This window comes from Homarus americanus, unplaced genomic scaffold, assembly GCF_018991925.1.
Source record: "Homarus americanus isolate GMGI-L3 unplaced genomic scaffold, GMGI_Hamer_2.0 scaffold2539, whole genome shotgun sequence".
Classification (NCBI taxonomy): Eukaryota; Metazoa; Arthropoda; class Malacostraca; order Decapoda; family Nephropidae; genus Homarus; species Homarus americanus.
Window position 1 is genome coordinate 9,346,742 of NW_024725489.1, and position 24,496 is coordinate 9,371,237.

At 42.2% G+C, this 24,496-nt stretch overlaps 2 protein-coding genes across 3 annotated transcripts in view; one reads left to right on the forward strand and one right to left on the reverse strand.

Annotated features, from left to right (window-relative positions):
• Nucleotides 1-7,392, reverse strand: part of LOC121865081 — a 65,856-nt gene extending 58,464 nt beyond the window's left edge. Inside the window, exon 1 of the mRNA XM_042364413.1 lies at nucleotides 7,192-7,392. The gene's annotated coding sequence lies outside the window, so the exon portion shown is untranslated. The remainder of the gene's footprint in view (nucleotides 1-7,191) is intronic.
• Nucleotides 7,393-13,821: 6,429 nt separating this feature from the next.
• LOC121865084 (DEAD-box ATP-dependent RNA helicase 21-like) lies at nucleotides 13,822-15,415 on the forward strand. Of its 2 annotated transcripts, XM_042364416.1 has the most exons (4): nucleotides 13,822-13,930; nucleotides 14,101-14,686; nucleotides 14,753-14,902; nucleotides 15,155-15,415. In XM_042364416.1, exon 2 carries the CDS (start codon nucleotides 14,285-14,287, stop codon nucleotides 14,651-14,653), a length of 369 nt encoding a protein of 122 aa, XP_042220350.1. In that variant the 5' UTR covers nucleotides 13,822-13,930; nucleotides 14,101-14,284; the 3' UTR covers nucleotides 14,654-14,686; nucleotides 14,753-14,902; nucleotides 15,155-15,415. The 2 variants fall into 2 exon arrangements, with proteins under 2 accessions (XP_042220350.1, XP_042220349.1); XM_042364415.1 differs by having other exon boundaries at nucleotides 14,101-14,902.
• Nucleotides 15,416-24,496: the final 9,081 nt, after the last annotated feature.

Below are 24,496 nucleotides of genomic sequence, written 5' to 3' on the forward strand. Positions count from 1 at the left end.
TAAATCAACATGCAGCCAAAGGAAGGGTGGTTGGGGCTGGATAGGGTGGAACTCGACGTACAGCAATTTCCTCGTAGTGAGTTCTAGGTTGCTAATTTTATAAAATTAGCAAGCGAGGAGCTGTACTTTATACTTGTCGGACTTATAACAATGCATTAACGTAATTATAATCCACATTTTAGACTTTTCACGGGGACAGCTAGAACATATTAACCCAGTCATAAAATTTTGCGTGTGTGTTATTTCATGCCAAAGCAACGATATAAATGCTATGGGAAATATATAAATGCATTATTTAAGACAAAGAGCCGATCTGAAAATATGTACAGTGATCCCTCGGTTAACGAGCGCCTCGGTTAACGAATTACCTTCCACTTCAGTTAACGAAAAAATTTTGGTTAACAAATTCCTTATGAATTTTTCCCAACATGTTTTCGCCTGCATTTGCCTGCTCACCAGCTATAGTATTAGTCCGCCAATACAGTACAAGTAATCGGTTTTAGGGCTTAAATTCCTTACCATTTTAGTAAATATCAAGAAGGTTGTATTATACATTAATTTAAAAGTTTTATATTAAATTTTTTAGTCATTTTAACAATTATTGAACATAATTGAAGTACAGGAAACTAGTTTTGTGCACACCAAACAGCCACTCAACACACCAAGCTTGGCGTCAGTTTGTTTACCGGTTCAGAGGAAGGAACATCTTGTTTGAAACTCTTCAACATAAACGCTTTTTTTCTGTTTCCAGTCAAATTATTGGTCATTTTGAAATATATTTTACATATTGATAATATATAGTGCAGTGCAGTGTTGATTTAAAGAAAATAATCTTGAATTACACCAAGTGAACAAAAATTTTATGGGTGAAATGGCAGCATGGGGTGACTTCTCTTCCACCCCAATGCCTTCTCTTCTCCCTTCTCCTCCACCCCCATTCTAATTCCCATCATCATCAACAACCAGGAGCCTTCTACATGCACACCTCAAAGTAAGTGTACTTTACTGCATTTATTTTTAGTTTGTATGTAATTTTTGGTGAGCTGGAACTAATTATCCAAAAATCCATTGAAACAATGGTTTCGGTTCGCAAATTTTTCGGTTAACGAGCAACCTTCTGGAACAAATTGTGCTCGTTAACCAAGGGACCACTGTAAATTACCTAATTTCACAACATTTGACGTTGTTGCCAGGGGCAAAAGATATTAACGTAGGACAACGCGCTTGGAAATACGATCATATGAGGTCTTTTTCATCAACTTTATAGTTAATAGGAATAATTTTGATGCATATTGAAATATTTTAAGATTATAAGAAAAATGCGTTTTTGACTACTAAAATATGATTTTCATCTCTCTGCCGCGGGCAAAAGATGATTACCTATTAAGCTAAGATTTTGCAGAGGCTATTTTCTCATGCATGCGCCACTTTTGGTCTATATTAGGATATCGAAATCGAAAAAAAGGTAAAATCGACCCACCCTACTGTACAGTACTGTACTTCCCTCACGGGATACGTAAGTTAGGTAGGTTTTATTGGTTCATTTCATCTATGATGTACTGCTGGAAGTGTTCATAATTATGTACATAAAGGATGAAGACGCTGCTGATAAGATCATTAGGAAAATTGTAAATGGTATTATAATTTTTCCTTTCTAGGGATATTATTATACTTAATGTATGAATGAATAATTTGCCATCATCAAATCATCAACTCTACAAATATTTTTCTGAAGTTGCTGTTGTTGGTTAATATTCCATAGTTGCCAAGCACACACCTCTATACAGCAGTGATTCTTATATAAGGAGATAAGAAAAAAAAGAATACCCGGTACTCTATAGTATCTGTCGGAAATTTATGGTTTTTGAGTTGACTTTTCTACTTCACTTAAAGAGAGCACAAGTTTGTGGCAATACAAGGGCGGATCCGAGGGGGGGGGGGGATCCGGGGGCTCCGGACCCCCCCTTTTCACCAGAAAATTTCAGTACCTTTTCTTTAATGCAGTATTGTACTCAGGCATTATTATATTGTAAAAAGTATTACCACTGACTTCAGAATATCCCCTAAAATCAAGTACACATGGCTTGAAAATGGCCTCAAAATGCCCTTGATATTGGTCAGATTTCAAAAAGCCCCAGCTGGGTGGGCTCGCTGCACTCGCCATGTTTCCCCACCCACATCTTCTTCGACCACCCCCCTCTTTTGATATTCATAGATCCACCCCTGCGATATATGAACAATGTTTACTTCTTACTCAACCAATCAGCAGGAGTGTCGCTTTCACATGATACTAATCAGAATGTAGTGTACAAGCTCTGGAATTTGAATTGCATAGTTGCAAGATTGTGTCTGTCTGTGAAGGTTGCTCGTCATTGGGAGACAGGAGTGTAATTTAATGAGTATTTGAGAAAGAAGTCACAGCTGTTGACTTGTTAAGGTGTCATGGTGTTCTCTTTGGTTCAGTAAAGTGTCCAAGGTGTAATTCAGACTGTCAGAATCCTCCTTCATATGTTAATTAAGGTAAGCTGTGGTTAGGTTAGGTTTACACACTGAGGCTCCATATAGGTTAGGTCTGGTCCTTCTGGTTTGGTTGAGTGATACATGTGCAGTATACTGTACTGTACTGATATGTTGGTAATTGGAGGAGCACATCTCCATAACTACTCATTTCCAATGGAATTAAGGTCAACCATGTATGAAACATAATGAAAAACACTATAAAAATATATTTCCCATAGTAATTTCCATGTACTGCAACTACAGAATAATTACCCTGTTGTTTCTTGTGAGTATGAAACAAAACAGTTTTCTTAATGTCAATGAATCAATCAGATTCCTGCTGCCCTTTAACAGCTGACTGAAACTAAATGCTGTAAACAAAGGGAGGTCATCCTCGAGCGAAGTGAAATTCCTCAACCAGATTTACTATATTCTTGCGATAAGAAACAAGTTTTCTTATATAGAGTTTTCCTAAGTGGCTCCTTTCCTGGAGGCTGCCATCTAAAACATTACTATCTCCTATTATTATTCTGGCAATTTCAAACAATGATGAGGCAATACAAATTTTGTAAAATTATTTTGATAATTTCCTCCTGAACAGTGTTTCATACAGACCAACACTTCCATAGAGGAACTACAGTATAGTCTGGATTTAAGCGGTTTTTGTTTACGTGTTTGGTCATTTACGCGGTGCCTTGCCAGAATGAAACTGCTTTAATTACTCGGTAAATTTGGTCATTTACGCAGAGAGCGGCTGGAGAGGTCCAGACTGCCGCGCCATTTTTTACCCACGCGGTACATTCTTGATCATACATGGGAAGCGGCACGGTGAGTGGTGCGCATTAGGCCGCTCTTACGTTATCGCTGACGTCATATGACGTATCAGACTGTGATTGGGCCACGCATCCTTACCACCCACGCATTCCCTCACCTGCTAGCTGTGATTGGTCTAATGTACAGTAGGCTCTCGCAAATAACGACTTCCACAATAACGTTTTTGACAATAACGGTAAGTTACAATAGATACCCATTTTCGATAATAACGTCTGGATTCTCTTGAATAAAGGAGATTTTGTGGGAAGCATCCGTGCGCATCAATGATAGTGTTTGTTTTCCGCCATGTTGATGACGTAGTTGTCCTCTCCGCCTCACTCTCACTCTCACACACGCTCCACGGAATACAGCGCTGCACCTACGTGTGAGATTTTCGCCTCTATAACCAGTGGTTGCTAGGGTCGGTGATCAACAATGGTTTACGCATTTTTGCCTGTGGGAGTTAGGGTAGGTGGTGGAGGGAGTGATTTGTCGCCTGAAAACCCGGGAACTTTTAAAGTGAATGAATGAGAAAAAAGACCCCAAAGCTAAGAGACAAAACCACAAGAAGCATGCCTACTCAGTCAAGGGTAAAGAACATTGTTGAGCTCATTGAAAGTGATGCACAGAACATTGATATTGTGAGGAAATTGAACTGTCCTGAACTTACAGTGCGAAATATTAAGAGAAACTTAGAGGAGACCAAGAATAGTATTGCGCTGGCTAAGAAATATTTCGGTAGTGATGGAAATGCGAGGCGAGCTATGAATGATAAAAGTGATAGAAACAGGTTGTTAGTGATAACAGAGCATTTTCTTGTGAAATGGTTAGCTTGTAGAAAGAAAGACAGTGCAAGTCTTAGCGGCCCTCATAGACGGAACAATCATCACACCAAGCACCTCAAAAACTCCCCCAAGCTAAGTGTTATATTACTCAAACTCTTTATTTTGATGATTGAATAACAATTCTTTTTATTTCAGCGAACAAAAAGTGTTAGGAGGGCTTCTAAGGGGAAAAATTGGGTGAAATTCTTGGGGTGGCGGCACCAATAAACCCTTTTTACATGTATTTTAATGTCACACAAATAACGTTTTCACTAATAACGGCGTTTTTCGGGCACCTATTAAACGTTATTGGCGAGAGCCTACTGTAACATGACGTGCCCTGCCACCAGAGGGAAGAAGTCGCTGACCTAGCCGGCCCAGTCTCATTGTTCTCGGTCCGCGTATACAGTTCTCTCTTGTGCCCGCTATTCCCCTTACAATTGCTTCCGCGGGACCCCCACCATCCGAGAAAAACCTTGAATTACCTGGACCAAGCCATGGTAATGTGAAGGAAATCATCGAGTTGGGGGAGAAAATTAAGCTCATCCTTGACAACGATCCAGACAAGCATCGGTATGAAGTGTCTAATAACCATCTGACGAAAGTTATGGAGCCGTATATCCAGATCTATCTCGACAATATCAATACTAGTCGTCAACGTAGTATTGAGGGCTTCCTCGCCCGCAACCCACCACAACCACAGCCAGCCCAAGTCAGTGATATTGATATTGACAGTGAGGATATGGACTTTGAGGGGTTTGTTTGGGAGGCCCTGCAAACCTCTGCGAGTAGTGAAGTGATTCACCGGAGGGCAACTAATCTGCCCTCAGCCTCGGAACCAGCCGCCATCCACGTGTGCCGACCCAGCTTTTCTACTAACGTAAGTGTTAAAAAACCTAATATTATTGATATTTCTCTTAATTATTAATTGTGTGTGCATACCATCATAAAATTAAGATGTTATTTTGACTACAACGTACGTATTGTGTCAGAAAAAGTGCAGTTTGGGGGTCGGCCCAGTCTCTACTTCAATTAATCCCATATGTTCTGTTATTTCATTTACGCGTTTCTCGTTTTACGCTGGCCTCTACGGGTTCAATTGACCTCGTAAATGCAGACTATACTGTACTTCCCTGATTCTGTTACATAAAAAGATTGTCTGGTTGTCAGTTAGGTAGGAATTTTTTTTAGATTAACACCAGAAGTTGTTATAATTGGACCAAACTTAGTGGAAACGTTATTTACAATCTATTAAATATATAAATGAAAACGAGAATCGGTGAATTTTTAGTCATGCCCCGGTCTTTCTCTCGCCGTTATGAATATTTTTTTTTTTTTACTGGGCACCCCCCTACATCCTTGTGTAAGGTGAAGCACAGAAGCATTTACAGCGCCCAACAGGGAAGCATGCTAAGTTCATGCTTGCCTTTATGTCTCATGAGTCAAGGGCGTAGAAGCCTGAAGAGTCAATGGTTTTATGTCTAAGCAAGTTATTGGAAGCTCCAACAACTTTCCCTGAATACGAATTTGCAACTTTCGATTTACAGCAGGTACCTACTTTGCTGCTATGTGAACAGGGAACAAAGGAGGCTGGGAAGTGTGTCCGAACAACTTTCCACTGGCCCGGGAATCGGACCTGTGACATCTCGCTTTTTAGGCAAGATATGATATTTCTGCCGTAAATTAAGGATAACCGAGATATTAATTTTTCAATATCATTAGATTTCCTCAGTCACAAGCGTCGCCATGATTTGTTTACATACGGTGGAGAAGGTCTCAAGCGTCTACAGCGCATGTGCGAGGTTGGCTATAGCAAAAGGAGACTTATGATTGGGCAAGAGTCTTTTTCACCAAAATGGTGGGGCATGCACTAAGGGGGGTTAGGTTTTGTTGGTTGGTTGGCATTTTTTTTTGTGATTTACTCGAGAAAAAAATCTAACTTTTTCTGTTAAGATTGTTGAGTGGTGGTGAAGTGTTGGGTATTTCAAAATCTAGTGATTTCCGGCGGAAATGAATATCAAATTCGTTCGAAACTCATCAAATACCATAGGAAAAACATATTTTGTAATATCAAAAGAAAGACCAGTACCATATGTAAACAAATCATGGCGACACTTGAGACTGAGGAAATCTAATAATATTCAACAATTAATATCTTGGTTATCCTTAATTTCTGATGGAAATATCATAAAGAAAAATGTCATTGAATTGTCTAAGCATTACAAAATACATATTAATAACAGTGAGAGAAAGACCGGTACATGACTAAAAATTGACCTGAGAATCCATTCAGTGTCGTTATGTGTGTTTTAAAAGGATTTCTGGTAAGTTAGGTAGATTACTTTAGGTAAGGTTGGTTAGGTCAAGTTCTAATAGGAGCTGTGCACATTCGTTTCCATTATCTATTAAATGGATTGTAAATAACGTTTCCACAAGTTTGATTCAATTCTATCAACTCCTGGTGATAGTCTAAAAACATACCTGACAACCGGACAAATATCCACAAAGTAAAATGATTCATCAGAGATAAAACAAACAAACCTTACCTAGCTAACCTGACCTATGATATATTGCATCATCTTATATACCAATAAATTCTATAAAGTAGCAGTATCTGTCAAGTTTATTGAAGTGTTACAGTATTATAGAACAAACTAACACACTTAACCTGTAAACAGTGAATGTCATCTTAGTCCTTTGGGATAGATTATGTTCAAGACAAAAAGATATCACAAAATTGTATTACACAAATTTAAAATCTTCATCATTTTATAGAATATTCATGAATTAAGAAATATTTACCTTCTGAAAATTAGACCAAAGTTCCTGATTACCGGTCCTGTTCCTTCACTGTCTATGTACTAAACCTGCACTGTTTATATACGTACTGCATCTAAGTATAATTGTATTTACATTTTATTTAATGATATATATCTTATTCTATCTATCCATCTACTCTACTGTTTATCAATGCCGGTGTGTTTACATCTTCATTTTCTATACTCAACTACTACACTAGTGACTCTCACTGCTATCTTCCCTCACATATATTTACCTCTACTTTATGCTGCTGTTGTGGTCTTCATTATTCTTCACTATTCATCACGTCGTGTAAATGATCACAATGCGTGTGTAGAGATGTTTACCTTCAGTCTGGTTTTATAGAATAAGACAGTCGAGTGTGTGTCTCACTAGGTGATGTGTGTTGGCAACTCCTGTGATGAGTCCTGTCTGAGCCCACCCCCAGAACCCCAACAATTGCCATCACCATTCTCCGCCAACATATTGAACGTACTACTCTTGTTCGAACGTAGGAACAAATGGCAATAGGGAAATATGGACCGGAAAAAAAGCATAATCATCAGACTAGGAAACAATGGCACATTTAATTTTTACTGACATGTTTTCGCTAAAATTTTATAACGTTTGTTACTGAAACTTGCTTAGAGATATATCAACGTCATACATAAATGAATTACAAAATTAAAAATGTCACATTGCATATTATTGTTAAAGATTTGCAACGAAAGTTATAGCCAGCGCCTTGCAAAAACTCTCGAACTGACTTGCGACCAGCTTGGCGTTCGCATAATGCTACCGCCAATGGTAATAGCATTCGCGGTCCCGGCAGAGGGTCTTCAGCCTTGTCTGGAGTTTCTAGCAAACTCGTTTTTGGCGCTTCCTGGGTGGCTCACCACGAGATTCTTTGATGATTTGAGATGATACAACAGCATGGTCAGCTTGGATCCACTGGATGGAACGCCAGATAGTTGGGTGGCTGTGCCCAATCAACCTCCTGGTAGTAAAGGAAGTAAAGAAAGCTTTGAAAGGAATGAGTGTTAGTTACAAGACTAGCGAGGTCATCCTAAAACTATATCTTGCGCTTTGAGACCTCACTTGGAGTACGTAGTTCAGTTCTGGTCACCGTACTACAGGATGAGTATAGAATCCTTGAAAGAATTCAGAGGAGAATGACAAGACTAATCCTGGGCATTAGGAACCTTGAGTACCGAGACAGGTAAAAGCATCTTAATTTGCACTCCCTCGAGAGACGTAGAGTGAGGGGCGATATGATCGAAGTGTATAAATCAAAGTCAGGGCTAAACAAAGGTGATATAACAAGTTACCAAACATCATCATTAACTCTAATACGCTGAGTAGCTTCAAACATAGGCTCGTTAGCTCGTTTGTGGTTCGTGAGCTCCAAGTGAAATTTGTTATGCCATTTTTTCTTAGTATGAAAATTGTTCCATTTTATCATGTCACCAACATCACTCTCCCTCATCACAACCTCCACCACCGTCATCAACACCACTCTCCCTCATCACAAACTCCACCACTGTCAACAGCACCACTCTCCCTCACCACAACCTCCACCACCGTCATCAACACCACTCTCCCTCATCACAAACTCCACCACTGTCACCAGCACCACTCTCCCTCACCACAACCTCCACCACTGTCACCAACATCACTCTCCCTCACCACAACCTCCACCACCGTCATCAACACCACCCTCCCTCACCACAACCTTCACCACCGTATCAACACCAATCTCCCTCATCACAAACTATGATATATTGTGACCAACACCATTCTCCGTCACCACAACCTCCACCACCTTCATCAACACCACTCTTCTTCATCACAAACTCCATCACTGTCACCAACACCACTGTCCACAACCTCCACCACCGTATCAACACCACTCTCCCTCACCACGACCTCCACCACCGTCATTAACACTACTCTCTAGTCTCCACTACCACCAAAACTATCGTCACTTTCCACCACCACTAGCCCCACTCCCCACCACCACCGTCACTCTCCACCATTACCATTGTCACTCTCCACCACCACCACTGACATCACACAACACGGTCTCCAGCACCACTTAACTTTATCCTCTTCGCTACTGATCAACCTGTTAACCGCTTGGCCGGACGGTCACGTCTCTGTAGACTCTCTTATGCATTCTTAGTTTGTTTGTTGTTGAGATTGTCGGACCGTACTCCGATACGGGCCTTTGCCTGAAGGCGGCCCATTTGGTGGCTCTGGCTGGAGCTCTTAGAGCAGCCAGACCGAATTTGTGATTGGGGATGGAGGTTGTCCTACCTGCAGATATGAAAGGATACTGCAGGTTTGCAAGTGTGAGCGGACCCTCGGTCAGTGAGCGCTTACCACCAATCCCCACTCTTGGACGTAGTCAGTTTCGGAGTGGCGCGGCCCCCGAACTGGGGTCCGCACTTGCTGGGGGAGGATACTTCCCAAACTATCTGGGTGGTGGGTATCATGTGATGACACGGAGAAGGTGGTGAATGTGGTTTGTTTAGGTCTTTCGGGTTAGAATGGCCGCTGGAGTTGTGTGTTCTTCTTGGAAGTTTCAAATTCTGTTTTGGAAACTTTGTGTGACTTTGCAGTCGAGGAGATAGTGTTCCAGTGGGTTGGCCGCTGGCTTCTGACAGTAGGTGCATTCCCTGACGACATTTCCGATCGTCTGCCAGGTGCACTTGTACCCAAGTCGTAGTCGATGAAGGCTAACTTGGGTTTGTCTTGGTGTTTTCTTGTCCGCGAATGGTGGTTCCCCTATTGTAGCCACCAGGTACAATTTGGCTGATTGGGAACCAGAGTTGAATGCGTGAAGGAAGCTCTTTTGGATGTGGAGCTTGGTAGTCTTTCTGAGGTGGTTCTTGATCTGTTGCACGCTTGCTGGAACTTGAATGTGAACGCTCCTAAACCGTGTGGCTGCCTTGGCTGCTGCGTCTGCCATGTCATTTCCCCCGATCCCTACATGACTGGGAATCAAGTGTAAGACGACTAGGCGAGTTTGTCTTTGGAAGTCCTGTAGCTGTGCGAGGATCGAGGTTATGATGTGGACGTTGTCTCTTGGTTGACTGTGTTGCAGCGCCTGCATGGCCGTTTTCGAGTCCGTGTGAATTATGATGGACTTGTTGTCTTCTGTTGCTACCAACTCTGTTTGTAGGGTGGAGCAGTCATCAGAAAGTCTCCATAGGAGGGTCTGACCTTGGGTGTAGAAGGCCGCTCCGGATCTGTAACTTAATCACTGTAGCTAAGAGTGTTAAATGAGGACGGAGGCTATCTTATAGTAGCTCGTCTAAAATGTGTCCTGAGTAAGGACCCGTCGAAGGAGAACTGAATTTATCCGACGTAGTAAAGACCCTCGAGGAAGAACGGAAATATATCCGACGTCCTCCCTCGATGGAAGGATGGAGCACATCCACGATGGCTCTAAATAACGTCTTAATCCTTAGCTCAGCACCAAGTGACGCGACTTCCCGTGGGCACACCTTATCACGTGGTCTGAACATGAGCCTCATAGCTAGTGGAAAGTTACAGGGGGTGATAGTTAAACAAGTCTAATGTAATTAACACACATTTATATAAATACTTCTGCCTATAAGATAGGGGCTAATACACGTTACTGTTGGATCCTCCAGACGTTTAGTGTTAAAACCTCTTATGGAGGCTTGCTGCCTTTGCCGTTTTGGGTCTACATGAAGTGAGAGCTTGTCTCTGACGAGCCGGTGATCAGTATTGCAGTGGTCTGAGCCAAGGATGGATTGGGTGATGAGGATTTCTCGGAGATCTTTTTCTCTGACAAGTATGTAATCAATGAGATGCCAATGTTTGGATCGTGCTTGTTGGCACGAACCCTTGAACTTGTCGGCCTGCCTAAACAAGGTATTGGTGATAGTGAGGTTGTGTGCAGCATACTTGCTGAGGAGGAGTAGTCTATTGGGAATACACTGCCTAGTCCATTTCTCCCTATGATTCCCTGCCAAATGACAGCATCTCTGTCAACTCTGGCATTGAATTCATCGAGGAGCACAACCTTATCTTCTCTTGGGATAGAAGTTAGCACTCTGCCAAGATCGGCGTAAGAGCCCTCCTTGATGTCATCCTCTGTATCTAGTGTTGGGGTGTATACACTGATGAAGAAGGCATGACGTGAGTGATTCAGTGGGACTCGGAGCGTCATGAGGCGCTTGTTGATCCCAAAAGGCATTTCAGTTAGCCTATGTAGGATGCATTGGTGGATGGCAAAGCCAACTCCATAAATGGGGTTTCTCTGATAGGGTTACCCTTCCAAAAGAAGGTATAGCCAGAGCCCCGTTCTGTGAGTCGACCCTCGTTTGGGAACCGAGACTCACTAATGGCTGCTATGTCGATGTTATACCGAGGCAGCTCTTTTGCCAGAAGAGCAGTTCTTCTTTCAGAATGCTCATTTGTGCCATTATCCAGAAGGGTTCTGACATTCCATGCGGCGACCATAAGAGGTTGTATAGTTTGATTTTGTTTTGATCTGTGATTATGATTTTGTTTTCGACTGCGTAAGGAGGACCTTACTGGGTGCGGTTGCCCGGTCAGGTTGGTTCTTTAGGCATGCTATGTTTAGAGCACCTTTTCTCACCCCCTCCTTATGTGGGGTGAGCAGAGTGGGTCCTTGAGAGGGTTGCTCAGTCGCACAGACAGGGCATGGATTGCACTGCTGCCTAGCTCCCAGTGCATAAACGACCATCTTATCTGTGCAGCCCATGTGCAGGGTTGTGACTAGACTCCCAGCAGTCATCTCTGCCTGTCCCTGTCACCACTCGTCTGTCGCCACAGGACTTTCGGGGGTATAGGGTTTTTTATAATGATGAGATGTATGAATAATAATAATAATAATAATAATAATAATAATAATAATAATAATAATAATAATAATAATAATAATAATAATAAACGGTTTATTAATAGAGTTGCAGCCGGTGGCTGAAAATATACAGACTTACATTTGATTTAGACATAATGATATAATATGCATTGAATACATTTACAGGGCTGTACAGTACATAAATCAGGAGTTGTTTATTATTTTAACAATAGATGGGATGGTGCTGTTCTTATATCTATCGGTGCGGGCTCTTATGGGCTGAATTTTGTTGTAGTGGCGGACTGCGCGAGGTGGATGGGGGGCTGCCGGTGGCAGGAGGTGGCGATGACGAGGGTGGTGCATTAGTTGGCTGCCAAACCTTTCCAGTGCTTGGTGGTGGAGGTCACTGAGGGATGGCATTTCCAGGGTGGAGAGAGCGTTGGTGTAGCCAGAGTATTCTGCGCCGAGCATGATTCTGCAGGCCCTTTTCTGTACCTTCTCTAGCTGACGTTGTTGGGTGGAGTTGAGAGAAGACGATGAGCGGGATGATGGCTGCATGTGAATTGATTTATGTGGTGAGGCAGGAGCGCAGACTGCAACCACGCATCTTGGCTCTCCCTTTTTCTGATCCAGCGGTGCAAGTGTTGCAATGACTGGGGAGAGGAAGTTGCAATGGACTGCCGATAACTCAGTTTGCTAGGTTTCGTCTTTTTTTTTTTTTTTAAGGAGATTATCCCACCCGGGCACAGGTCACTGACCCACATCGGGGCCTGGGGGGCGAAAATTTAATAATAATAATAATACAGTAATTCATAGTAAATAAAACTTATAATAAAAGGTAAAATAAAATGATAATAACAATAACAATAACAACACTGTAATAATGATAATAAAAAAAAATCAATAGTGAGAAACGCTATAAGTACAGTATGTATGTTGTGTTGTCAATAGTAAGAGAAACAATTGAGATCCTGCAATTGTGTGTAAATGAGGCAGAAAGTCAGATCAGCAACCTAGGACTTGGTCACAATATGCTTCCAATATCTTCCCAGGCTGTAGTACCTCCCTGTTTGGTAGCTGCCTGCTACCTACTACCTACCAGTCCATCATGCATTGCCTTCATCCGCCGGTGTAGTCGTTGGGTTCCCATTTTGGTCACGTCTTCTGCCTATACCGCCGTTGGGGTTCTGTTGGAGCTCTGTAAACATGTCTGCCTGACCCGGGGTTCCACGGCAGATATTTCGTTCGAGGTTTACTTCCGTAGCCTTATACCTACTAAGGTTAATTCGCAAGGCAGGGAGCAGAAATTGGTAGGCGCCAGGACGTGTCCACATGCCAGTGGGCGCATGTGTTTTCCCTCTGGGCCCATTGCTGCTCTGGGATCCCCTGCTGGTCTAGCCTGGGCCCACGGGACACCCAGTTACTGTGTGTTGCCATGAGGAGGCACAGCAGGAGTCTTGATGGTGAAGAGGCTGTGTACTGGCAGGGGAAGACTTGTATAAGTTGCTTCCCTGTTCACCACGAGGGCTAGCCAGTGGCGGCAGCTGAAAGTGAAAGGGAGCAAGCAGTGCCTGCACCTTAACACTAACATAATTCTACCACACTAGACGCAATACACCACCCTGTGAACACATACACACACACACACTACAGCTCTTGGTGGTATTTGATTATTTAAGTTAATAAAAATTTTGTAAATCCAAGAACTTGCATAAGGTCAGTGTGATAAGAATATTTGGTAATAATAATAATAATAATAATAATAATAATAATAATAATAATAATAATAACAATAATACAGTAATAATAATAATAATAATAATGATAATGATAATAATAATAATAATAATAATAATAATAATAATAATAATAATAATAATAATAATAACACGAACAACAACAGAATCAACAACAACAATAACAAAAATAATAATGGGAAATACTCACTTGTTGCGTCTCCGGGAAATCCCCTAAAATAGACGACTCGGGTGACGACCAACACAATATAAATAGGCAGGATGAAGGCAAGGTAGGTAGATACCGCCTTGGGATGAAGGTGTATGCTGGCAGTCACCCTTGAGACTAAGGAGAGAGTGGACGACGCTTCCTGACTCCAGAACAACACTGCTTCAAGGTGGTAAGTTAATTTGATCGACTGTTATTTGTAATTAGGTGACTTATGTTGTTATTATTGATCAAAGATGTTATTATTAATCCACGAAATATAACAACAGGAGGTGTGTGTGTGTGTGAACCATTTTAATACTACTACCGTTACTAACTTTGTTGATATTCAATTGGTTACAGAGACGTGTTGACGTGTACTCTAGCTCGGTGTTGATGATGGCTCGTCTGCACGTCAGTCTCGCCTTGGTTCTCCTCGCTGTGTTACTGGGAGTCTCTGGACACATCACTAACCATAGGACACCACCAAACATCAGGTACAACCCATCCTGGAGGCCTAGCGGACACAGAACGTACAGAGAAGGACATGGAACGTACGGACAAGGACATGGAACGCGGGGACAAGGACATGGAACGTACGGACAAGGACATGGGACGTACGGACAAGGACATAGAACGTACGGACAAGGGCATGGAACGTACGGACAAGGACATGGAACGTACAGAGAAGGACATGGAACGTACGGACAAGGACATGGGACGTACGGACAAGGACATGGAACACACGGACAAGGGTATGGAACGTACGGACAAGGACATGGAACGTACAGACAAGGACATGGAACGTACGGACAAGGACATGGAACACACGGACAAGGGTATGGAACGTACGGACAAGGACATGGAGCGTACAGACAAGGACATGGAACGTACGGACAAGAACATGGACACGTAGGACAAGGAAACCCCGGTGATGTTGGACACGTAGGACAAGGAAACCCCGGTGATGTTGGACACGTAGGACAAGGGAACCCCGGTGTTGTTGGACACGTAGGACAAGGAAACCCCGGTGATGTTGGACACGTAGGACAAGGGAACCCCGGTGTTGTTGGACACGTAGGACAAGGGAACCCCGGTGATGTTGGACACGTAGGACAAGGGAATACCCTCCTGAACAAAGTGGACCTCAGAACTAACTCGTAAGGTGAGACCATTAATAATTTATACCGAAATAATATTGTTGCTTTGAAGTATAGATGTAAATGACAGACACATACACACACATCTTACATCCTACAGGAACATAACATTATCAAGTGTCCTGCACTTCATAATGGTCTTTAGTATTTCCTCCTGCACCACCAGTGTCTTCAGGTGATGGACACACACACACACACAGTAACATGTACAAGTATATCTCCTTGGTACTAATACACGATGCCTTTCTGCAACTCAGGAACCAACAATATGTCAATCGACCAATATGGGACCAGGAAGATATCAAGAATCCGATCAAGGAGTATCGGCATAACTATCAACCAATCAGGGACCATCGTCATAATTATTAATCAATCGGGGATCACCGATATAATTGCCAACCAATGAGACCATCGATATAATTGTCTTCCTCTCCGGTTCTTTGTTGATATAAAGGTTAAATATATGGGAAGTGTGAAATAATAATACCTGTATTTTATAATAAATAGTTGTCACCTGAGCCTTGTTAACACGTGCCTATGATATAATATATAAAACTTATTAGAAACCTCACGAAATGAGTAAAAGTTTTGATAAAGTTCTTCGCTCACGACTGACCTTAAGATCCAAGCATAGCGTGTCCACCAACACAGACTGGCCACAAACATAGTGTGTCCACCAACACTGACTGGCTACACACATAGTGTGTCCACCAACACAGACTGGCCACAAACATAGTGTATCCACTAACACAGGCTGGCCACAAACAGTGTGTCCACCAACACAGACTGGCCACAAACATAGTGTGTCCCCTAACACAGGCTGGCCACAAACATAGTGTGTCCACCAACACAGACTGGCCACAAACATAGTGTGTCCCCTAACACAGGCTGGCCACAAACATAGTGTGTCCACCAACACAGACTGGCCACAAACATAGTGTGTCCACCAACACAGACTGGTTACAAACATAGTGTGTCAACTATCACGGCCACTACTGAATAACCTTCCTCTTTCAGCAGTGCTCCAACTCCAAGGCCCATTACTCAGACTCACGTTCTGAAATAACGGCTGTGGTTAACAGACCAGGATATGTAGACACTCCTTGCTACTTCTGGCTGATAGTTGAAGATGACATTTAATGCAAACACCCTTTGAGAAAACATCCAAGGAATACTTTTCTTTATACTGTGCAAAATTGGGTTAGGACTGAGAAATACTTATTTATAACAATTAACAACTTTTAGATTCACAATAAAACAAAGAATACATACAATGACACTGCATGACCTTGTGGCCCAACTACTTTAGTAAATTAATTTTCAATCTTAATCTCACAATAAGACTCTTCCTCCATTCATAGAAGTATCACTTTATATTTACCCTAAATGCTGGTGAACAAATTAATAACAGAAAGAAGGATATTCAATGGATGAAACAAGATTGCAACCACTTTCCTGATCTAACATGTACACCTTGAATTGAACCCTGGAGGAGAGAGCGTCTCCCATGTAAACACCAAAACATCTTTTCCAATTACAATATTAACTAAAAACTTCTTTGAATAAGTATCGTATAAGTACATAATATTATATGATCACCAAAGTTTTAGAAATCACATTGAACCAATATAATTCACATTAAATACACAAAATAAAAAAAAAATCAACGGACATACATCTTTTACATCTTTCAAAGAAAATCAAAACGCTGTTGGGAAATAATGCAGGATCAGAACAGGTTCTACAGCATCTAGGGACTCTGACGAAGTGTGTCGAAGAGATGGCAACTAGCAGACCTACTGTTAGGGGGGAGGGGGAACAACGGGAACGTTTCCAGCGCAGGAACAACATAAGAATGGAGGAAACTGCAGTGAGCCTATTGGCCCATACTGGGCAGTCCCATTTACACCCAACCCCTATTGCTCATATATCCATCCAACCTATTGTAATGATTGTTTATCAGACCACAGCTTATAATCAGCGAATTACAACACATATAACATTAAGTATAGGCCCACGTGGTAACACACATACCAAGTCGACACACCCTACAGTCCCAAGAGACCTGACCTCGGCCACTAAGTACTTGAGTTAGCCCTGCAATATGACCGTGTTAAAGAAACCACACCTAGCCAAGACACACCCGGGCATGACCATGCACCTGGGCAAACCTAGCTGTCCAGATCTAACCAGTTTAGTGTTAATTGGCAGAGGTCATTCGCCAGCTGGTTCTCCCCCATACAAAGGCCCTGCAGTCCCGTCCATGCCCCATTCTAGCTGCTCATTCCGATTCTAGCTGCTCATTCCGATTCTAGCTGCCTCATTGGGATTTCGGGCATTCAGTTTCTCTCATACGGGTCATTAGATTCCTGATTCAGATTCCATTGAGACGACTGTAGCGTCACTATCGACAGAGGAGAGAGTCACGCTCTCAGGTCGGGAGGGACACCTCCCGACCAGACCCCAGCGTCACCAGCTAAGCAGAGTCTCCCATAGGAGACAGTCCAGAAGCACCTGCTGGGCCTCCCACAGGTCACACATGAGTCTGTGTCAGAACTATCCATAGGGTGAGTTACTTACGTTGGGAAGTGTATTCATTTCATGTTTGTGTCCGAGAGTCAGTGTCTACTGTCTAGTAACGTAAATATAATGTTCGAGTAATGTGTCCATACCACGTAATGTGCTAGTAACTTCGATATAATGTTCTAATATGTGTCTGTGTCATTGAGTGAATAATAAATAGCAGTATTGAAAGCGGTGTTTGAGAAGATGTCCCTTAAGAACATAATATAAGTGTAAATAACTAACCGGCCACCAGTGCCGGATTTAGACCTGTGGAGGCCCATGGGCAGCCTCTTTGTGGAGGCCCCCCATCATTATAACTACCCAAGAAGGTGGGGTGGCTAGTGAAGCGAGCCTAAACATCTGGGAGTTCTGGGGGGAGGGGGGCGCTGTAAGCCCCCCGGGAAAATTTTGAAATTTGAACACTTCTTTGGAGAATTTTAAAGCTAAATGCAGTTATATTGAAGAAATTAGAACATTGAAATTTTTTTAATTAACTGTATATTTATTGACAGTGTACAAATTCCCAACACACACACACACAAAAGTGAGACATGACTGGAGTCATTCATGTGGTTTCAAGTCGACCAGCCCTGATATGTGGAGGCCCCCAGATTGTGGAGGCCCCTGAGCAGCTGCCCACTTTGCCCACTCCTGAATCCGGCCCTGCCGGCCACGCTACCAAACTTCCTCTCTTTACATTCCTCCTACTATAAATATTCTACCTATATGTATATCTTTTATGCGAGTTTTGACCTGTTACACTATATTTGAAGCTATCCAGTGTATTCGAGTTAATGATGATAGTTGGTAACTTGTTCCACTCGTCCACTACTCTATTTCCAAACCAATGTTTACCTATTTCGCCCCTAAATCTAAATTTGTCTAATTTAAAACCATTGTTACGAGTTCGCTCCTGGTTGGATAGTTTGAGTACCTTTGTAATGTCCCCTTTGTTCAGCCCTGACTTCCATATATACACCTCTTTCATATCTCACCTCACTCTACGTCTCTCGAGGGAGTGCAAATTAAGATGCCTTAACCTGTCTCTGTACTCAAGGTTCCTAATGCCCAGGATTAATATTGTTATTCTCTTCTGAATTCTTTCCAAGGATTCTATATCTATTCTGTAATACGGTGACCAGAATTGAACTGCGTAATCTAAGTGAGGTCTCACAAGCGCAAGATATAGTTTTTGGATGACATCGCAGGTTTTGTAACTAACACTCCTTTGTATGAACCCAAGTACTTTATTAGCCTTGGTTCGAGCAAATGCACATTGTTTACTTGGCTTAAGATTCCTACTTATCATTACTCCAAAATCTTTCTCGCAGTCGGATTTCTCAATAACATCGTTGTTCATCTGGTATCTGGTTTCCCTATTTACATCTCCTATTCTGAATACTTTACATTTGTCCACATTGAATTTCATCTGCCATTTTTCAGACCATTCGAAATTTTTTTTAGATCTTCCTGTAGTTTTGCGGAATCCTCGTCAGATTTAATTACATGCCCTATATTAGTGTCATCAGCAAATTTACTTATGTAGTAGGTAGTAGGCAGCTACCAAACAGGGAGGTACTACCGCCTGGGAAGATATTGGAAGCATAATGTGTTGTCTAATAGTAGACCCTGCTGCTATATGGCATCACGAAAATTGTGACCAAGTCCCAGGTTGCTGATCTATCTTTCTGCCTCATTTACACACAATTGCAGGGTCTCAACTGTCTCTCTTGCTATTGACAACACCACAAATAAAACCGTACTCATTCTTGATCCGTTTTATTCATTCTATTTTATTCTCCTATGTCAGTTGATATTAACACTGCAGCGGGGCCTTCTCGGATGGGTCCCACTGGTCGGGAAGGTTGTGGACCCCAGGGCCGACCTGATCATCATCAAGCTTAAGCCAAGTAAACAATGTGTTTTTGCTCGTAACAAGGCTAATAAAGTACTTGGGTTCATACAAAGGAGTGTTAGTTACAAGACTAGCGAGGTCATCCTAAAACTGTATCTTGCTCTTGTGAGACCACACCTGGATTACGCAGTTCAGTTCTGGTCACCGTATTACAGAATGGATATAGAATCCTTGGAAAGAATTCAGAGGAAAATGACAAGACTAATCCCGGGCATTAGGAACCTTGAGTATAGAGACAGGTTAAAGCATCATAATTTGCACTCCCTTGAGAGACGTAGAGCGAGGGGCGACCTGATAGAGGTGTATAAGTGGAAGGCAGGCCTAAACAAAGGGGACATTACAAAGGTACTCAAATTATCCAACCAGGAGCGAACTCGTAACAATGGTTTTAAATTAGACAAATTTAGATTTAGGCGTGAAATAGGTAAACACTGGTTTGGAAACAGAGTAGTGGATGAATGGAACAAGTTACCAAATATCTTCATTAACTCGAATACGCTGAATTGCTTCAAACATAGGTTGGATGCTCATATGAGCAATAGGGGTTGGGTGTAAACGGGACTGCCCAGTATGGGCCAATAGGCCCGCTGCAGTTTCCTCCATTCTTATGTTCTTATGTTCTTACTGGGGCCTCAACTGACGACACCGCGGTTGCTGGAGGATCGGCTTTTTTCACACTTCATTTTTCCAACATTCACGGACTGAGATCTAATTTTTCTTCTGTGGAGCACCATCTATTAACCTCTTCCCCCGATTTCTTGCTACTCTCCGAACTTCAACTGACCAAAGCAGCTTCACCCAAACCTATTCAAGTCTCTAACTACAACCTTTATACCTCCTTCCGTTCTAAGGGAGGTGTTTGCGCCAACTGCAATACACGTACACCTATAGCCAGACTCACGGATCTTGAATCTCCCCTTTATGATGTCATCTGGCTCAAAATATCTCTACTTACTGTGACTATTTTTCTTTGTTTCCTATAATGTTCTCCAAACTCTACCAACTATTTCGAACTCTTTGACTATCTCACTTCTTGCCACGAGTCGTTGCTATCCACACACCCCAACACCGGGATCCTCTACCTAGGGGATTTTAATGTACATTACAGAGAGTGGCTTGGCTCTGCAAGGGATGACCCAGCTGGAGCTGAGGCACTCTCTTTTTCTTTACTTAATGATTTGGAACAAATAATTAAACACCCTACACGCATTCCTGATTGACACGATCAGCTTGCTAACATTCTTGATCTTCGTTTTACCTCTAACCGCTCACACTATTCATACTGAATTTTTGCCCCTTTTGGGTCTTCTGATCACAACCTTATTTCTATTAAATCAAACTGGGCACGACGACCTCCCCCACCCCCCTCTAAACGTCAACTATGGCACTATCGGAGGGCAAGCTGGCAATCCTTGCGAGAATTCTTCACCGACTTTCCTTGGGATGAATGTTGCTTTTCCACTCGGGATGCCTCAGTGTGTGCTGACAGCATTGCTGGGGTTATACAGAGTGGTATGAGTGCATTTATCCCATCTTCTACCAAAACTTTCACATTACAATCACGGTTTGATCGCTCCTGCTCTCTTGCTTGCAGGGTGAGAGATAGGGCATATCGAGCTATGAAACTATCTCCTTCTCCTATTACCCACACCTCTTTCATTACTTCTAGGAATCGTTGTAAGGCTATTCTTCGTAGGGCCAAGCGGAATTTTATTAAAAGAAAGACCGCTGTCCTGACTAATTCTTCCTGTAGGAAATCCTTCTGGGCCTTAACTAAAAACATCTGTAACAACTTCTGCACGCCTTCTTTTCCTCCCCTCTTCCGTCCCAATAACTCTATAGCCAACTCTCCCCCTGACAAAGCCAACCTCTTTGGCACCTTATTCTCCTCTAATTCCTCCTACTGAACCTATGCACTTTCCTATAATCTCCACTCATAGGGTTGCCGGTGTGTTATCTAGGTTGGATGTGAGTAAGGCGCATGGACCGGAAGGAATACCCCTTGGTGTTCTGAGGGAGTGTCCTGAAGCTCTGGCCCTGTGCTTGCTCGCCTCTTTCGCCTTTGCCTCAAAACCAAAACTTTTCCTTCTTCTTGGAAGCATGCCTTGGTTCAGCCAATCCCGAAGAAGGGTGACCATTCTAACCCCTCTAACTATCGCCCCATTGCCCTAACTTCATCCCTCTCTAAGATTTTCGAAACTATCTTGAACTCCCATTTTCTCCTTCACCTTGAACGCCTTTCTCTTTTGTCGGATCACCAGTATGGCTTTCGCCAGGCGAGATCTACTGGTGATCTGCTCTCCTATTGCACCCATCTTTGGTCATCCTCTCTTAGGGATTATGGGGAAACTTTTGTCGTGGCCCTCGACATCTCCAAAGCATTTGACAGGGTATGGCACAAGTCTTTGCTATCTAAACTTCCCTCTTTTGGTTTTTCTCCCCCACTTTGTTCTCTCATCTCTAGCTTCCCTGAGAACCGATCCATGTCAGTTGTTGATGGATCGATTTCTCGCTCTTTCTCTACCAATAGTGGCGTCCCACAGGGTTCTGTTCTTTCACCAACTCTCTTCCTTCTTTTTATCAATGATTTACTTCACACTACAACTAATTCTATCCATTCTTACGCCGATGATTCCACTCTTCACTCTTCCTCACATTTTCCCCTTCCTCCTAACTCTCAAACTATATCTGTTTCTAGACCTGATATCATTACTTCTATCAACGCGGATTAGTGCAGCATCTCTGAATGGGGAGATACAAACTTGGTCAAGTTCAATAGTAACAAAACTCAATATTTACCAATTACACTTTGCAAATTAGACGATCTCCCACCAATTACATTTCAGGATGCTATCATCCTCCCAAATTCTGAAATAAATATGTTAGGCCTTACCATTTCCTCCAATATGGCCTGGAAATCATACATCCTTAGTATAACTAAAGCTGCCTCCCGAAAGTTGGGAATGCTGTACAGAGTGTGTACTTGTCTCACGTCGATTTTCAATTTCTTGCCTCGTACGCTGTACTGTATATTCCTACAATCTTTTGTGTTGTGGTATGGAGACTGATTCACTATACACCATTCATTCGGATTGCCTTTAGTGTTTGGAGACATTTTATTTCCCGTGTAATGTCCCTTCGGAGTTTTTGGTTTAGCAGGACTATCTGAAATTTTAAAGTCCTGCGGGGATCCTTTTCTCCGATCTTGCCTCTGGCTGGTTGGGTTGTTATCTGCTTGTCCTGCAAACCATCATTTTTCTGCGGCATGTCCCTTACGTTTGCAAACTTAGCAAAAAGTATCTTTTTGGGTTTGGTTCCCGTAACAGACTGTGGTTGTTCCTTGAAGCTGGTGACTGGTACCACTGACAGAGCCCTAGGAGTATTTTCCCTGGCCTCCACAATTTCTTCTACGCATTCTACAAGTTTGTTCTATTTTTTAAATTCTTTCTTTCGGGCTTTCTTACGTAAAGGTTCATTTGATGACAAAATAAACTGAAGGAATTCAATAATCCTGTAGAAATTTTCTTTAGACAATTTGTCATTGTTATCGAACAAATCTGAGGAATTCATGTAAGATTTGAGGTCTATCTTAGTGAGTCCCACACAAATCTGGGCGTCTTGTTCGTCCTGTGCGAGCAGAGAGTTATTTGTCCGCCCTGCCATCTTAAAAATCCAAGTAAGCGGACCTTCTTTGGAGCCTGACCAAAAAAGGAAATGAATTGTTTTTTAAACGTTTGATGATCATCCGTTTCTTCATCAATGGCTGAAGCATAGATACCTTTAGCTGCCTGACTACCGGTTTTGATAAGGCTTCGGACGTATGAAATTTTATCTACGTCAGTAATGACATTATTATTTCTCATTACATCTTCGCATTTACGCAGAAATGCTAAACTACTATAATCTGGATCCTCGGCAGTAAACTCTTGTACCTGTACCTTAATATTATTGGAAGTACCTTTTCCGTTTGACAGACTGATGCAGTCTGTGGGTTAGTAGAACCACCTGTTGCCATTTTTGTTGTGTTAGTTAAAGCACTAGCGTTAGTAACAGGTGAAGGTAATGGGTATATGTTGCCTTACCTTAATTGTCTACTGTGTAAATCCTCAAACTGGGAATCAATGAAATTTTCGCAGCTAGCTAAGGAGTCGGTAGGTGTTAACTCTATTTGGCTAATTTGTGGTAATTCTTGCTCCCTATCAGTTGCCACTAGTTCCTGTGAATTATTATATGACTGACGATCAGAGTCCGAGTCACTAATTTCCTGTTTGATTCCCAAAATTTTTCGAAGAGGGTCCATGTATAGGAATATTTATCACGTCATTCACTGTATAAAACTCACTACGTTGCCCACTCACGGAGTAATGCAAAAATATTTACAATGAGTTATGAAAATTAAGAGAAGAAATATTAAAGTTATTAAAAGTATTAAAAAGTAATAAAATTATAGAATATATATATATATATATATATATATATATATATATATATATATATATATATACTTTTTGTAAGTAGAGGATTTACTTTCTTAATGTGTATATTTAATTTAACCTCTGTGCATTTGTGCAAGGAATTTATATTTTATGTTGACTTCATGTGAAGACCTCTTGAAGTTCACTTGTGTTTGTGTAGTTTATAAAATAATGATTGGTTATGACGTCAGGAGTCGGTGACGTCCTTCTCAGGGAGGGATGACGTCACGTCTTACAGCGATCCACCTGGGGGGCTGACCTGGGGCTGTACTGGGTCTTGCGGCGATCAGCTGGGGGCTGTCCTCTGTCTTGGTGCGATCAGCCTGGGGGCTGACCTGGGGCTGTCCTCTATTGCACACGGACCAGTCTTGATTGTTTAAGCAAGAGATTGTCTGCTTGTCTGGAACCACTTAGACAACCTTCCTAAAATCCGGTGATGTAGTGTTAGCTGGTTGTAATCTCAGCCTACACTCGGGTAGGCTCGGTTGGTCTCGGCTCCGGTCCTGGTAACTTTTAGTAGGATGTGTCACTTAGGGTTTGGCTGCTAAGTTGGCAAACTTTTATAATGTTTTTGTTACCAGCGTGTCTCTGTGTATACATTTGGCAAGTGTTTATAGCCACTGTCCACTGAATTTTCCTGTAAT